Source organism: Chinchilla lanigera, unplaced genomic scaffold, assembly GCF_000276665.1.
Source record: "Chinchilla lanigera isolate Chin_1 unplaced genomic scaffold, ChiLan1.0 scaffold00005, whole genome shotgun sequence".
Classification (NCBI taxonomy): Eukaryota; Metazoa; Chordata; class Mammalia; order Rodentia; family Chinchillidae; genus Chinchilla; species Chinchilla lanigera.
The window spans coordinates 39192772-39208049 of NW_004955406.1; the positions used below are offsets into that span (position 1 = coordinate 39192772).

General features: G+C 47.8%; 1 protein-coding gene and 1 long non-coding RNA gene across 5 annotated transcripts in view; one reads left to right on the forward strand and one right to left on the reverse strand.

Annotated features, from left to right (window-relative positions):
- LOC102008377 overlaps window positions 1-15278 on the forward strand; it is a 43278-nt gene that overhangs the window by 4692 nt on the left and 23308 nt on the right. For all 4 annotated transcript variants that reach the window (XR_259524.2, XR_001236960.1, XR_001236965.1 and 1 more), the window contains exons 2-3: window positions 9674-10078; window positions 11018-11190. This is a non-coding gene — a long non-coding RNA (uncharacterized LOC102008377). The remainder of the gene's footprint in view (window positions 1-9673; window positions 10079-11017; window positions 11191-15278) is intronic.
- Chi3l1 (chitinase 3-like 1 (cartilage glycoprotein-39)) lies at window positions 2330-9037 on the reverse strand. The gene is made up of 10 exons (XM_005375251.2): window positions 8943-9037; window positions 8713-8742; window positions 7847-8048; window positions 7309-7365; window positions 6400-6550; window positions 5600-5721; window positions 4465-4588; window positions 3808-3990; window positions 3158-3274; window positions 2330-2964 (listed from the first exon to the last, which is right to left on the reverse strand). Exons 1-10 carry the CDS (start codon window positions 8965-8967, stop codon window positions 2824-2826), a joined length of 1152 nt encoding a protein of 383 aa, XP_005375308.2. The 5' UTR covers window positions 8968-9037; the 3' UTR covers window positions 2330-2823.

Here is a 15278-nt window from a genome sequence, read left to right on the forward strand (position 1 = left end):
GGAGGCAAGTGGGGGCCCAGCCTCCCCTAATTCCTGCTCCAGGCCTCAGTGTCCCATGTATTACTGAGAACCCGCTCCCTCAGGTGGTGGTTGAGATGAGGTCGCAGGCAGAGTGAGAGACCCTGCTGGAAAGTAGCCCTCAGAAACTTTCCATCTCCTGGTTAGTGGGGACATTCCCCACATGGGCGACCAGCCAGCTGTGGCAGAATTCCTGGTCACCAATTCACTCATTCATTCAAAAAAATGTTAAAATGGGTAATAATTTAAAGCCCAGAAAATACCGTGTGTCAGGGAGAAGGGGAAGCAGTAAAAACTTTCATTGCTGACAGGATGTGAATTGGAGCCATGACTTTGGGAAGAGGGAGACGGTGCCTAGCGACACTGATCATGTACCTACTTGGTAACCACGCAGGTCCACTCCTGGAAGTGTTCATGCATGAGCCCCAGGAGACATAATGAAACATTCATGGTAGGATTACTTCTAATAGCCTGGATCTGGAGGGAAATAGCTCCCTCGGTAGTGGGATGGATAAATAACTGTAGAGCACTCATGCAACTATAAAGCAAAACATGGAATAAAATGAAGAGATTCAGCTATAACACCACTGATCTCACAGACCTGACAGTGAGCAAAGGAGCCAGGCACACAGAAACGGTGTCATCTCATACACATTAAAGTCAAACATAGGCTACATCAGAAGTCTTCAAGATGCGTCCATAGGTGGTCAGCCCATAAAAGAGAACAAGGCCAAGGTTAGCACAAAGGTCTAGATGGTGCTGGCCTCTAGGTGGAGAGACAGGGATGTATAGGATTGTGGAGGCTTGAGGATGCCACTAAGTGCCCATTTCCTGCTGTCAGTGGTGGTCAGACAGGTTTTCAGTCCACAGTAACTCTTTAAATTAAGCAAATACAGTTTATGCACTCTTTAGCATGAATCATCATTCAGCGTGTATGATGTATCTTACAATTTAAAAATAATCAAACATGAAATTTACTTGGGGTCCTTAGCAGTAGAGGACTTGGAGAATCATTGGGTGCAGCCTTGCCTGGGTGCCATGTCCTCTGCTGGGTCACTCAGCGTTCTGCCCAGCAGGGAGCAGGCCCTGGAGACACGATCTCCATCCTTGGCCTCTGACTGTGCAGCTATAAGCGAATGTGACTAATTCTGCAGGACCCTGAGTCAGCCCTGGATAGCTTGTCCCAAGCTGGGGGAAGGGTGGCCCCAGGGACAGGAGTTGGCTCTCCAGGAGTGCTCACAGCCCTGGGGTTTTCAAAGACCCCGCGTGGTCGGGCAGGCAGTGCCCAGGGTTAGGAATCACTTGGTCCCACTGGCCAGTGGTGAAACGCCAGGTACCCCCTGAGGCTCTGGCCAAGTCCTTTTGCCTTTAGCAGAGTTTTGACCTTCGAATCAGCTGCATCTGCCCAACTCCAACTGGTTCGGATTTCAGGGCAGCAGATAGGTATTTCCTTCCCTACACCTCAAAGCACTGTAACAAGCCATCAGGCCAACACATGATTATCCCAAGTCACAGATAATCCAAACATCAAGGAATCCACAAATAAATTCCCTTTAGTTTTGGATGACAAATCTGGACCCTTCTTGGGTAAAGTCATGTCCGGGACTTGGAAGTTCACAGAAGTCTGGTGAGAACATCTCCACCTCATAAAGCTAGAAAACTGGCTGGTCTTCTGAGCCACTCCTCGTCCACCCATCCTCCCACTCCTGTCACAGGCCAGCTTGAGCAAGGGAGCTTTGATCTCTGCATGGGTCGAGGGATGAGTGTGAGAGGGAATCCAGAACAAGAACAGAGGGCTGGGGACAAGGGCAGCACTGGAGCAGCCCATAGCTCTCAGCCCAAAGTGGAATGGGCCGTCCCTAAGAAAATGAACTGTGGGTCACCAGGAGTACAGAGAGGCAAGAAATCCATCTCTCAAGTGCCCTGCAGAGGCCCCAGCCCTGGGAGGCCAGGAGGTTCATGGGAAAATGTCTGCCTTTCCTCCCACCACCCTCCCAAAGACCAGAAGAGATGAAGTATTGGGATTAAAGGACTTTCCTTCCCAGGGGGTCCACTAGCCTTCAGGAAACAGCAACAGGTTCTTCCAACAAGGAACTTAATTTGGAAGCCTGGATGGCAATGAACAAATATCTAGAAGGCCATCAGCCATGCTTGGGTGAGTCCGAGGATGCTGCCTGCCATGGAGGGCCCCTGGGATCTGTCAGGGGACACGGTGGCTCCCCAACCTCAGAGAGAGGAATCCAGGAAAGACAGGGGAGGTGAGCCCAGAGGTTCCGTGTGCCCACCAAGACAGACTGAAGCAAGTGTAACCCACTGTTAAGCTCTTGTACTTTATTGAGCAGCTGTGGAATTAGGAAAGGGAAGTGATATAGGAGACATGATTATGTTCCTAAGTGAGGGTTTCAAGTTGGACTTTGCAGAGGGTATAATTAGTATGGTCACTCTGTCTTGTAGGATGTTTGCCTGCTTGGTGGCAGAGCTTGCCAAAATGATGTTCTTTATAAGGAGGATGGGGTAAAGAAGTTACAGAAATCCCCTTATGCTGGGCTTGGAGTCTATGAGCATTTCCATTAATCAAGAGGTATTGATCCTTCATCTTACACTGGTCTGGTCCCCAGAGCCCCACGCTACCTCCTGTCTGCAAGGACCGAGCTCTAATCTCCATGCTGTGGCCCTCTGCACAGATTCCAAGTGGAGGGAAACTGAGGCTCAGTCGAGGGACTTAGCAAGTGATCAGGTTCCGGGCCAGCTGGAGCCAGAGGGTGTGAGGGTGTCCTTGGCTCTCACCGTGTGCAGAAGGATGGGCTAAGCTGCAGTGAGTACATCCTTGATAGCGTTGGTGAGGGGGAAGGGTAGATTCTGGCCACAGAAGGAGCCCTGGAAGTCATCCAGATCCAGGGTCCACACCATGGCACCTGCTAGTTGCTTGCTTTTCAGGTACTGCGCCTAGTGGAAGGGGTCCAGAGGGGCCAGGGTGTGTATGGAAGAAATGTGTCACATGGCCTTTTCCCAAGGGAGGGGACAGTGGTACCAGAGACCCCACTCTTGGGACAGAGGACGGGATGTGGATGCTGGGAGCCTGGCTGGGCTTCCACCTCCCTCCTTGTCCTGAGGCATTTGGGGCCTTGGGGATGCTTACCTTGCTTTTGACACTTTCCAGGTCATCATACCCCACCCACTGGTTGCCCTTGGTAGCGTAGGGGACCTGCTGGCTGGGGACTCTATGGACTGTGGCTCCGTGGAGAAAGTCACAGACCTGAGCAGAGAACAGGACAAGGGTAGTGTGGGGAAACTTTACAGATCACCAGCAGTCACTCCCCGAAGATTGTCCAGCCTCTTACTTCAGCCTGTGGTCTCACTTGCATGGTCTCTAGGCTGCAGGCTTCAAGCAAATTTATGAAAATGTCTCAGAGTTCAGCTGCTGTAGTGTGGGGGCTCTCAGGGGGTTCTGAGTGCCTCCTCTGTCTTAAACAGGACTGTGAGAAGTGGTGGGTTGGGTGGCCCTGAGGACCAGGCCCAGGCCCACACACAGTGCAGACTAGACCTGCCTCTTGGCCATTGCCCTTGCCTGGGCTGGAAGGAAAACTCCAGTTCTGTGGCCAGAGGAGCGCTGAGGGAGCTGCAGAGAACTGCACCTGCTGGAGGCTTTTAGGAGCAAAAAGCCCAACCCTCTTGTTCCTCCTCAGGAATGCTAGGTCAGCTGAACATGCTCTTATTCCCAAAAAAGTGGGGTAGAAGGATCCCCTTCTCCAGGTGTTGGGAATCTTACCTTCTTCCCTAACTCCATACCTCATAGTAGGCGAGGGTCCCTTCCTCCTTGGTGAACCGGCCTGCAAGTCCTGGCCCCGAGATTGGGGCTCCAACACCAGTCTCAGAGGAGGCCAAAGTGTAGCTCTTCCCGAAGGTCGGGATGCCCATCACCAGCTTGCTGGCTGGGGCACCCAGCCTCAACATGTACCCCACAGCATAGTCCTGGTAGGGGAAGAACAGGGGTAGCAAGCAATTAGGTAGGCTGCAGGTACGAAGATGGAAAGAGTGTTCAGTTAATGCTGCCCCCTTGGCAGCGGAAGGCGCAGTTATACAGTGCCTCTGGGATTCCCCGTTCCTCCAGGAACTGATCATTTCAACGTAAAATGAATGTTAAAGTTTCATTCTTGGAAAACTCCTTTTAGGCACAGGGGGTGATTATTACTGTCTGACAGATGCAGAGTTCAGTGGTTGGCTGGTTAAGACTAGACTCCCTTCTCTCAGGCCCAGCCTCTGCCCATTCTATACTGGCCTCTCCTTGGGCCACCCTGCAGGCCCCATTCCCAGAGCCACGGAGAATGGAGGCACCATTCCTTCCTCTGAGAAATGGGTCTCACAACCCCTGCTTTGCAGAATTGTGCTAAGGAATACAGGGGTTGGGCTTTGTGGTCCCTTCCCTTCTCCTTTCTGGGCACCCACCACGTTGCTGAATCTGTCGGTCTTGCCATCCAGCTGGCCTCGGAAGAGGGGGCTGTGGTGTCCTGTGGTTTGGCGCCAGGTTCCATGGAAATCATAGGTTAGGATGCTGATGAAATCCAGGTGTCTGGGAGGAGGAGTGTGAAGGGTGAGGTGGGAGATGAGAAAAGCTCTTGGCTTTACATCTAAGGCGCCAGCAGGAGAAGCAGACTGCTGACAGGCCATTGACTCAAAGCCCAACAGCTCCCGGGGACTGCTGTGCTGCCTGCTGGGGCTCCCTGGGCTCAGGCAGGGTGCATTCCAGGCAGAACAGAGGCTTTCACTTGCCCTAGCACTTGTTTGGGAGATGGCTTCCATCTCCCTCGGCCCCTCCACCTGCCAGCCTCAACGTGATGGCAGCGGGTTAGAAGCAGAGACAGATGGCCTAGCAGAGAAAGAATAGGACCTTGGGATGGCTCAACCCATGGCACATGGGTGGAAAGGAGTTTCCACAGCCGCACTGGCATGCATATGAGCATTAGAAATCTGGGGCAAATTGCTGAGAGCCACCTCTTCCCTACCCTCTATAGGAGCATTTGAGGCACCAAGCTACGCGCTCTAAGGGTCTGAAGGAGACGCTACAGGTGTGTTGAGATTACTGCTCCACTCTCCTGGGATTCTCACCATGCTCCTGGGAGAGCCCCTGCATGGCTGTTGGCCACTCAAAGTCACATGCAGAAGGTGCAGGGTGAAGAGGGGTAGGCAGCAGGAAAGGGGCTGCCTGTGTGCACCTTGAGGACTCCCCAGCTTTCTAGAAGTAAAAGCTAGGACCTACTGTTCTCTTCCTGCACAAGGGTGGCCGGTGGATTTGGATAGCCTTTTCTATCCCCCTTTCCCAAATACTTTCATAGCAACCCTCTCAACTAGTCAGCAACACTCCAAGTGGAATAAAAAGAAGACCGGCGGTGCCCTGTTTGACAGACTGGGAAATGGTAGTGCAGGGCAGGACAGTGACTCGCTCAAGTTCACAGTCTGGGTCTTGGAAGAGCTGGGTCCTGAAACTCAGTCTCCTGAGTCCTCACAGAATATGAGGACAGGACTGGGGAAAGGGAGGGATGTGTGTAGAGGCTCCTGGGGGGCTGCCAGCGGGGAGGCTTACTTTGCTATCTGGGCAACATCATAGCCGGTGTCAATGGTGACCTTCCCTGCAGATACTGCTGCACTGAGCAGGAGCTGCTCTTTTCCAGGCTGGGTCTCCTTTGTAAATTCAGTCTTCATTTCCTGGATGGGAGGCAGTCAGGGAGTGAGAGGTGCCCGGGAGGCAGGAGGAGACTGTGCTGGGATGCGGAGGTCTCTGAGCACCCAATGAGTCGTCCCCACCTTGTGCGATCCCCAGTCTGCCTGGGGCTCGGTGGAAATGATTCCAAAAATGGCCCATCCAGGGTCCCATCCTCCAGATCACCCATCCTTCACTACAGCTCAGCTGGACCAGTCTCATCCTCAGAGCCCACACATGCCCGTGGGCCTCCATGACTCCCTGTGCTGGAGGGACCATTAGGACAGGGGCCAGGCAGGTGGAAGGTGTTAGCTTCTCAGGCCATGCTTTGCTTAACTGGTACATGAAGTCACAAGACCAAAGAGATGAACATGGGTAGTGTGATGGTTTGTTTCAACTGTCACTTTGCTCCTGGGGAACCGGAGAAGCTTGGGCTGCTCCCAAATACAGCTGGTGCTCCTAGAAGCAATGCATCATGGGTAGCAAGTAACATCTGTTTAGGACTGAACGGTGGACAGTGAGGGGTGGGTACTGTACCCCTACCACCCGTTGTGGCCACCGTGTATCTTCCTTGCTGGAGCCCCCTGCCTGTCCCTGGAGGACATCAGCTGCAGACAGCTTCTAACCTACCCACACCCTGACCCTGCCACCCGCCTCCCTGCTTTGCCCGACCTGCCCAGCACCTTGATCAGGGTGGTAAAATGCTGCTTGTCTCTCCTTCCAGGGTACAGCCAGGCTAAGTCCAGCCCATCAAAGCCATAGGCCCGCAGGAACTTTGGTACCGATTTGATGAAAGTCCTGCGCTTCTGGGTGCTGGAGGCTATGCTGGAAAATCTAGGACCAAAATCACCCCACAGTGTGCCCATCACTGATGTGCCAGGCGCCCTGGCCTTGGGCAGGGTTTCCAGGACCTAGGAGCAGGGAACCTGAGCCCATGCAGCTCCAGGAAAGCCTGGTGGTGATGGCACTTACACCAGACATAAGAAAGAGCTTGTACCTTAGAACCAGGCATGCCTGGTTCCCAAGCCTGGACTATCACTCACTAGCCAGCCAAGGAGCACATTATAGCTTACATCTCAGTTTCCTCATCTGTAAAATGGGACAGTCATAATATCCCCAGTGCTATCTGGAGGATTCCACACGATAACGTGGGAAAGGGTGTCTGACTCTGTAAGTTCTCAGCGAGAGGGAACTCCCTCAGCCATGAGCCACACCTTTCTCCAACTCTGTGTGCTCTGAGGAGTCCTCTCGGGGTCTCCAAACCCCCACAGTTCTCCATTGGTTTCCGGTCTGCTCCTCCCAGGCCCTATGGCAGAGTTCACAGAAGCACTTTGCTTTCAGTCCAGAAAGGCAGTAAAAAAGAGCACGGATGGGGAAAGCGAAGATTCACTGTCAACTTGCTGTGTGATTCTAGTGAGTCCTTTTCCCTCTCTGGGCTCTGGTTTCATGGCTTTTCATGAAGCAGGCCCATGACAAGCAGTTAAGCTTCTGTGCCTAATGTGCTGGAGCCATAGCCACCCCCCCACAGGGGGTGGGGAGAGCCATGCCTCTTCCCTTCTATTCTTTCATCTTGCCCCAGGAAAAGGTCCTACCTTTGAGAGCCAAAGTTCCATCCCCCAACAGACAGGAAGGTCTTCAGGTTGGGGTTCCTGTCGGGCAGGGAAGAGAGGAGGGCAGGGGTAGAATGAAGTTGCCAAGACAAGGACCCGTGCCTGGGAGGCTGTAGTAGAGTCCCAGCTTTGGTGACTGGCTGGGTGAGGCCTCTGATGTCCCCCTTCCCAGAGACTCAGCGTCCCCAGAGATCACAGACATTGTGGCAGTGACTGCGGTATGCTGCCCCTGACTGGTCCCCCTACCAGGAAAGGCAAAGAACGGTGAAGCAGGGTCCCACACATTCTCCGTGCTCCCCGAAGAGGCACCACTAGGGGAAAGAGAGAGTGTCCTTCCCAGGGGAGCTCAGGGAGCCTCTTACAGGCTGCCTGTCACCACTCCAAACACTGCCCAGCACCCACCAGGATCCCCCCTACTGCAGCCAATGCCCTCCAGCTCTGCACCCAGAGGTGGCACTGTGGGCCTGCACCCACCCTCTTGGGTACACCTGCCCAGCCCTCCACTCGCCTGTGACCTGACCTGCTTTTAAGTGAGTTCAGGGTGCCATAGAGCACCACATCATTCCACTCCCAGGTGTCGATCTCACTGTTGCTTATGTTGGCAAAGCTGTAGATGATGTGGGTGCAGAGGAAAGGGTCGATGACATCTGGGAAGCAGCTCCCATCGCCTTCCCGGTACTGGGACCAGTTGGTGTAGTAGCAGACCAGTTTGTATGCAAAACCTGAAGGAGGAATCTGGGGTGGGACCTGGGCCTGGATCCAGGGAGACACCTCCTGGCTGAACCCAGAGTTGAGCACTAACAGGGTGTGGAGGTGTGGCCTGGGGGAGTGGGGGACGGAGTTGTGAGCAGAATGAGAATTCTTAAATAGAAGGAGCCTGGTTTCCGGCTTGGTACCTGCAACGGGATCTTTGATCCAAGGGAAACACTGGCCTGTCTATTCTGTCCCCTGGTGGGAGTGCCCCTGGCTGGTACCTGACCGAGAGTGTGATCCCCAAGCTGGGGCATGCTGTCATAGTGGACCAGAAAGTTCTTCCTTTCCTCTCATCCTAATTCCTCCCTGGCCAGTGCAATCCTTCCTAGTGACTAGGAAGGCAGCGGGCCTCACTCCTCCATGGGGGTCCTGGGCTGTGGCTCCCTCAGCTTCTCCCCATCTCAGCCCTCATCTCTGAACCTGGAGCTTTTAACATTTCTTGTGAAGAAAATGCAGAGTAGAGAAATAGAGAGATGACCATCCCCATATGCAAGCAGCTTGGTTTAATAAATGCAAATATCTGCAAGGCATTTGAATCACAGAAGAAGCCAGCAGAGTTCCCCAATGCCAGAAACCACCCTGCAGGCCTCTATGGGGACTGGGTGGGGGCTGGGACACAGGGGGGCTACTTACAGCACTGGAGCAGCACCAGAACTGCAAAGCCTGAAGGGAAATCAGGGTCAGATTCCCTGCGGGTTCACAGGCCCTTCCTTCCTCCCTCCCTCCCATCCCCTCCCAAACCACTCGAGCCTCACACCAGCTACACAGACCCACACTGCCCCTCCCCCACCCCAGGTAGGGCACTGGGCCCACGATGCAGTGGGTCTGTGGGTGATCCAACCCCACTTGGCCAGTGCAGAGACCTGTCAGAGTTGCCCTTGTGTCCATCCTGGTGCAGCAGAGCGTGGCCTGCAGCTCCTGGTGCCCAGCTGCCTCTCTCTCAGGCCCCACACTTCCTTTTAAACCTATCATACTCCACTCCTCCACACCCAAACCATCCCCTTTACAGGAACTCAGCGTGTCAGTGAAGGAACCACAGAGCCGGTGGGGCAGAGAGTCCTGCCAGCCACTAGGTTGGGGTTGAGAAACCCTGGAGTTTTGAAAACACCAGGGGAGGTCTTTAGGAGGCACCTGCCAGCAGCAGGGCCACTGGGGTGGTGACTCAGCCATCTTTCCAGAAACTTCCTCCTGCTCCTTCTGCCTCCACTTGCTTCTTGCCAGCAGCTTCCCGGCTTTTCTGGCAGCTTCTCCCCATCTCAGCCCTCTGTCCAGGCTGCTGGCCAGGTTGAACTCGGGTACAATTGAGTTACATAAGCCACAGCACCCTGAATAAGGCTGTTATTGTACCGCCTTGCCAGACCAGACCTGCCCTCCCCTCAAACTTCCTCTCTCTCCTGGGTGCTCCCATGACTGGCCTAGGCATCAGTAAGGACTGGGGAGCCTTGTGGGGGAGCTTGGGAAGAGGTGGGAGGGGGCCCACATCTCTTCCTTTTAGCAATTTATATGCTAATTATTAAATGGAAAGCCAGGAGAGGAGAGGGAAATTCCCGAGAGTATTCTGAGTTCTGAGGAAATGTTCTTCCCCCTTTTTAAGTTCCAGCAAAAGTGAGTACGAAAAAGTCTGTCACAAGCATGGAGCCCGGCAAACCCAGGCCCCTGTGACTCCCCTGGAAGCAGCTGCCAAAGAACCTCGGACCCATAATCGCTGTTCTCACAGTGATGCTCTCACAAGCCAAGCCCGAGAGGCGGCCCAAGGGTCACAGCAAGCAGAGCTGGGTGGTAGAGCGCGTTCCTAGCGTGCCTGAGGCCCTGGTTTCCATCCCTGCACCACTGAACAGCGACCACAAAAGACAACCACTTCTGCATGGCCGAAAAGATTCAGGGCAACTCCATTTCTCCATCCATCTATAAATTAATAGTGAGTGAAAAGTTCAGAACTCTATGAGCCAGATGGGCCAGAAGCTTCCCAACAAAGCCCTTCCTTTCTGCACAGCGGCAGGTAAGAGCCAGGTGTGAGCTGCGCGGACCGAATCACTCTCCTCCCCAGGCCATCTCCCCTTCCCTCTCGCTTCCTCTAAAGCACCAGCGGGGCCTCCCCTTTACTGTAAGATCCAGACAAGAAGGGGGTTGCGTCATACTCCATGTGGGCTGAAGATCCCGGCTTCTTCCTTTCATCCTTTCATCCAGAAGATGACTGACAGCAATTAGTCAGGGAGAACTTTGCCCTGCTTGCTGGGGCACTGAGAGAGGGCCTCCTGGCCCTTTCCGTAGAGACTTTACAGAGCACAGATGTGGGCAGAAATTTTCAGAAGGTGCAGGATGTGAAGAAGATCTTTCCTATTTTCACTCTCTGCCTTTGTTAAAAATGATCTCCTAGGCTTTCACTGGCCATGCTTTGTTGTTTTGTGAGCCCTAAAGTTCACAGTTCAATAATTCTGTTAATTCTGCACGAGAGTGGCACTGTCCTAACAGATAGCCACCCCTGCCCCACCCCAGGCCAGCCTCAGCTGTATCTAATGTTTTGGGGTCAGTACTTTAGCTCTGATGTGTAATCTTTCAAGCCCCAGGAAGTCATAGCCTCTATCTCGAGACTCAACCCCATCTGACAGTGTGGAGCAATGGCTCTTCATCCTGCCTTGTCTCAGTTCACACAAGGGAACACAGAGGGTGCAGGGAAACATGCCTGCCATCTTCAAAAACTACCATCAACATCTAGGCTAGACCGATATGCATTGCTTAAAGCCAATTAAAAGGATAAGGAAAAGGTCCTAGCCAACTCTGTACATATTAATACATGGAAACAGGGTCAGGCTCAGCCAAAGAGGAGGCAATTGCACCTCTTTCAAGGAGAGTCACCCAGGTGGTCCTCCACAGGCTGGGAATTACTTTTATGTGTGAAGTAATTATATGAAACCTTTATCTGTTTTATTTTTTCTAGGACCCTGTATTTGTTAATATTCCTCGCCTGCAAGGAGTTGAAATTCTTTGCAACCAATAAGGCTGAAAGTTCATGTTATGAAGTCAATCCACCACTTTCTAGAGCAGTGCTCTCCAACCTTTTTGGTCCAGGGACAGGATTTGCGGAAGACAATTTTTTAATGGATGGGATAGGTGGGTGGGAAACTGGTGGTGGTTTCATGATGATTCAAGCTCATTACATTTATTGCCAACTTTATTTCTATTATTATTGCATTGTAACTTATAATGAAATAATTATACAACTCACCATAATGCAGAATCATTTGCCACTCACTGATTTATTATGGCCTCTGTGTTAATCAAACCTCTCTGCTAATGTTCATTTGCCTGGTGCTAGCATCACCATCTCAGCTCCACCTCTGATCATTAGGGATGAAATTCTCATAAAGAGTATGCAAGCTAGATCCCTCACATGCACAGTTCATAATAGTGTTCACACTAGTATGAGAATCTAATACTGTAGCTGATCTGACAGGAGGTGAAGCTCAGCTTTAAATACAGATGAAGTGTCACTGGCTCACCAAAATTGATCTGAGGCCAGGGATTGAGGACCCCTATTCTGGAGAACTTCCTAAGTCTCATTTCCACATGTAATGTATAGTCTTTGTTTCTTTTTTGGGGGAGGATGTCTTGAGTATCAAAACCAGGGCTGGGAAAGTGCCCTACCACTAAGCTACACTTCCAGCCCTAGTCTTTGTTTCTCAATAGTTGGCTTATCATATCACAAAGACTCTTTTCTTGACCAAGCGTTAGCCCTTTTGTGCTCTTCCTTGTAAAATACAGTTTCAGTAAGTAGCCAGGTCAGTTAGCAAGAGCCCCCACCCTCCACATCTCATCACCCTCAATATCTGATTTGGTTCCTCATCCTCTACCACCACTTGGTGATATCTGATCACCCTGGCCTGTTTTCAGCAAGCGTCCTATGTGGTTGGTGGATTTAAACCTCAATCTTCCTCACTCCTGATGTTTCTTCTTAGTAATTTTCCATCCATTGACCACACTCTTGCCCTGTTATACTTGGAGTTGAGCCCAGTCTTCCCTGCTATTGCAAGAATCTGTTGCCATGGTTTTATACCTGTTATGATGGTCCTGAGTAAAATCTGTCTTACCATGCTTAATAGGAGAAGTTGGATCTTTTCTTCTTTAACACATATTTAATTAAATGGAATTTTTGGCACAGTTAGTGTCCAATTATAATCTGGTAAGAAAAATGATGGATTCTTATTGCAGCTATATAAATAACCCACTTAATCATACCCATTAATTCCATCTAGAAGTGGATAATATATAGCAATGTATCTGGTCAGATTCCACCCCCCTTGGATTTATAAACAGGATATTTGGTCATAAAAAGTAAGTGAACTTGTAAAACTTTGCTATCATTGTTTTGTATACAAGGCTGATCAACCCATGTCACCATAATCTACATAACTATTTTTCTGAAATTGTTGTGATGGTACATTGGTTTATAGTTAATACTAAGATCTTGCATGGAATGTTGTTTCTTTGAAAATTTTAAGTTCAGTTGGGATGCAATGACATTTAAAGAGAGTTTCGACATTTAAAGAGAGTTTCAGCTAAAAATATAAAAATACATGCTGCATTTGAAGATGGAACAGAAAAAGGTAAAATATTTTATTAATATTTTTTAGATTATAATGTTAATCTTGTGCTTATATTAGGTTAAATAAACTATATTATTAAAACTTAAAAGGAGTGCTTTATTCCTGTTCATGTAGATATAATCTGTTAAATTGAGGATGAGGGATAGATTAAATAGAAAAGTTTTCTTATGTCAATTAAAGTAAAATATGAATCATAATGAAATCAGTTCATTTTATCCATTTAGTCATCAGCAATTAATTATTGTTCTGTTGATCTTGGGTTAAGTATTCTAGTTCTGCAAAGTTATAAACATTTTTTATCAATTTCTTGCTCTACTCTGTCCTTGTAGCAGGAAAGTACTTATTGATGATAGTGACCCAGTGATCATGACTGTGTCCAATAAAACTTTATTGACAGTTGAGTTTGTCCTGAGGAGGCATAGTTTGACAACTTTTGTGCTAGAATCTAGACAAGATCTAAAGGTTTTGACTTGGCCACTTGGTCCAATCAGCTGATACAGGGAAGCTTGTGCCGTGAGAGTGTATCCTGAGATACAAATAGTTGAGATATCAGGTTCAGTTCTTTATTAACACTGCTTCGTTATTTCTTCCTGAAGACTGAATTCCTGATCTTTAGTGTGGCAGGGAACTTTAGTATATACAAGGAGAATGGAAATATCACTGGTGCCTAACAAGATTAAGTGGTTCTGGTTAGTCAACAAGAAAGGTGGAAAATGGAGTCTTTTATTAAGATATAATATGCAGTCAATTTGTGTGAGGAAACGAGGACATTGACAAATCTCCAGAGCCTTTATTGTACCCAGAAAGTAAGAATTCAACCAATTGACAGTGTTATTTAAACCTAGAAGCAAAATGTAAAATAAATGAGCATGGTAGAAATTATTATGTCAGTCTTTGTACACGAACATTGGAATGTTCCTTTTCAAAGCAAAATGTATGATCATTTTCAATAGAATCATTGAGATACTTAAATTAATACATTTTACTTATAAAACAGTCAAACTAGATGTTTCTTCTTGACAAGTAGAAAAAAATAAGATGGCTCTTACAATTGTTCTGAGCTGATCAACTATTTGAAGATTGTCAAAGATAATACTTATTTTTAAATATGTCTCTTTTTATAAGGTAAAAGAATAAATCTTTATGTTACCTAGGGCCATCTGAAAAATGTGTAATGGCTATGGATGTTGTTAGTAGTAGAGCATTTAGCTAGCATGCTCTAGGCCCTTGGTTTAATACCCAGTACTATAAAATAAATATCACAACATAATGTAACAATATAACATACATAACATACCATACTATACCATACCATACCATAACACTTCTACAGATAGTTTGTTATAAAAAAATCTAAAAGTTATACTAATTAATGCTATTATGTGGAACATGAATTTGGGCAAGGTAAACTGAGTTAGAAGAAGATTCAAGGTACACACATGCATGTATTGAAAGGCAAAAAATAGTTATATTTAAAAGACACACACCGGTAAATAGTAGTAATAGTTTGTAGAAACATTAAATTTGCTAAAAAAAAAAAAAAAAAAGAGGAAAATTTAAATGTAAAAATGTTCCCAAAGCTTAGAGAATTAATATAAATCAGATTTTTAAATTTAGAGATCTTTTTGGTACTGGGAATTGAACTCAGGACCCTGAGCTTACTAGGTAGGCACTTGTGCTACTGAGCACAAGCCCAAGATTTTAAAATTTAATAGCTGGCAGTGGTGGTATATGCTTGTAATCTCCACACTTGGAAGACTGAGTCAGGAGGATTGCCTTGAGTTTGAGGTCAATCTAGGCTACATAGTGAGACCCTGTCTCAAAGAAAAATTTAATAGAATAAGCTCCTGTTCCAAGTGGTTATTTCCCCCCTAAAAACAGTATTACCATTTAAGCATTTACATAAATGTAAAAAATCAAAAATTTCTAAAACATTCTTTAATACTTTAAATCTGTTAACTCAGATTTTTTTTTCTTATTAAAATTAAAATTCAGAGAAAAAATAAATAAAGCTTTTGACTGTGGGTTTCATTAATGACTCTGATTACCAGGTTACATAATAAGAGAGAATATGAGTGTCAAACAACTTGAAAGTTTTAATATCCAATATCTAATTGTACAGGAAGAAAATTTTACATAATGTTCCTACTCAAGGTGACATGACTCTTTGGAAAAATTAAACTGATAATTTTGGTTTAAAAGCAACTCTGGCTTCTTCCTGATTTGGGTACCATTGTAAAAATAATCCCAGCATAATATTCTAGTTTTACAACTCTTGGGCTTATTTTCTCGTGAAAAGCGCAATTAATTTGAATTGTCTTCTATAATTTTTTTTGCCAATCAGCTAAACTAACACTAATTTAGTTGAGATTATAAAGTTACACAACAAACTATTCAACTACAGTAATATTATAACCATTATCCTTACAAAGAGAGATTTTTTTATAAAACTAAAAATCACAGAATTAATAGGTCAAATGAAAATTTTAATTTCCAGATCATAGTTGAAGTTAAACTAATATTAATTTGTATGTATAGTGTTATGGTTGAAACATTGTGTCAACTTGGGGAGTCTAGAGGTTTGGCTAAGTAACT